This window comes from Mesitornis unicolor, unplaced genomic scaffold (assembly GCF_000695765.1).
Source record: "Mesitornis unicolor isolate BGI_N332 unplaced genomic scaffold, ASM69576v1 scaffold33355, whole genome shotgun sequence".
Lineage (NCBI taxonomy): Eukaryota > Metazoa > Chordata > Aves > Mesitornithiformes > Mesitornithidae > Mesitornis > Mesitornis unicolor.
The window spans coordinates 3,697-4,478 of NW_010184029.1; the positions used below are offsets into that span (position 1 = coordinate 3,697).

Here is a 782-nt window from a genome sequence, read left to right on the forward strand (position 1 = left end):
CCTCCAGGCGGAAGGAGCTCGCACTTCACTGTGGAGGACCTCAAGTCGCTGGGCTACCACCTCTGCGACACCCTGCTTGACTTCTGCGACCCCAATCCTGCCAAGGTGGGCCAGCAGCTGTGGCTCAAACCGTGGCACCAGGGCCGGATCCCAGGCCCGCAGCGGTGGCCACGGTGACACTGGCTCTGCCCTGCAGTTCCAGCAGTGTCTGTTGCAGGTGAATGCGCTGCTGCGTCAGCGGCTGGGCCAGAAGCCGGGAGTCGGTGGTGGCTGGAGTGACATCTCCCCCTCGGAGCTTGAGTCCAGGTGTGTCCCAGCCATGCAGACTCGCAGAGCCCCACAGTGCCAGTGGGGGCTGCAGGCGCTCATCATCTTCCCCCACAGCACCAGCGGCTCCGACCAGCGGCTCCGACAGCTCTGTGTCTGATGAGCCCTCGGCTCCCCTCCCTGGCCCAGCCCGGCTGGTGAGTTCTTGCCAGGGTGCTGCAGTTTTCAGGGTGGGAGGGACAAAGCGCCGTGGAGGTGTGAGGTGGCACAAAATGCAGACACCTTGGCACTGCTTTGCTGTCCAGTGCAGCTGGAGAAACGGAGGAGGAAGCGGCTGCGGAGCCAGAGAGCGAGAAATGCCCTGCGTCAGACTAACGCTGTCTACCTGAACCATGCCAGCGTCCCGGTGAGCCTGGACCCACAAGCACGGTCCACCCCATCCCAGAGAGAACAGACCTGCAGGGACACCTGTCCCCGAGCTGTCCTGGCCTGGTGCCGGCACCCCTGGAGCTCCC

At 64.8% G+C, this 782-nt stretch overlaps 1 protein-coding gene across 1 annotated transcript in view; it reads left to right on the forward strand.

Annotated features, from left to right (window-relative positions):
- The window catches only part of LOC104540514 (cytosolic carboxypeptidase 2-like), a 3,084-nt gene extending 2,657 nt beyond the window's left edge, over window positions 1-427 (forward strand). The window contains 2 exon segments of the mRNA XM_010184342.1: window positions 8-105; window positions 197-427. Of these exon segments, the coding sequence (XP_010182644.1) occupies window positions 8-105; window positions 197-427 (329 nt within the window).
- The last annotated feature ends 355 nt before the right edge of the window (window positions 428-782 follow it).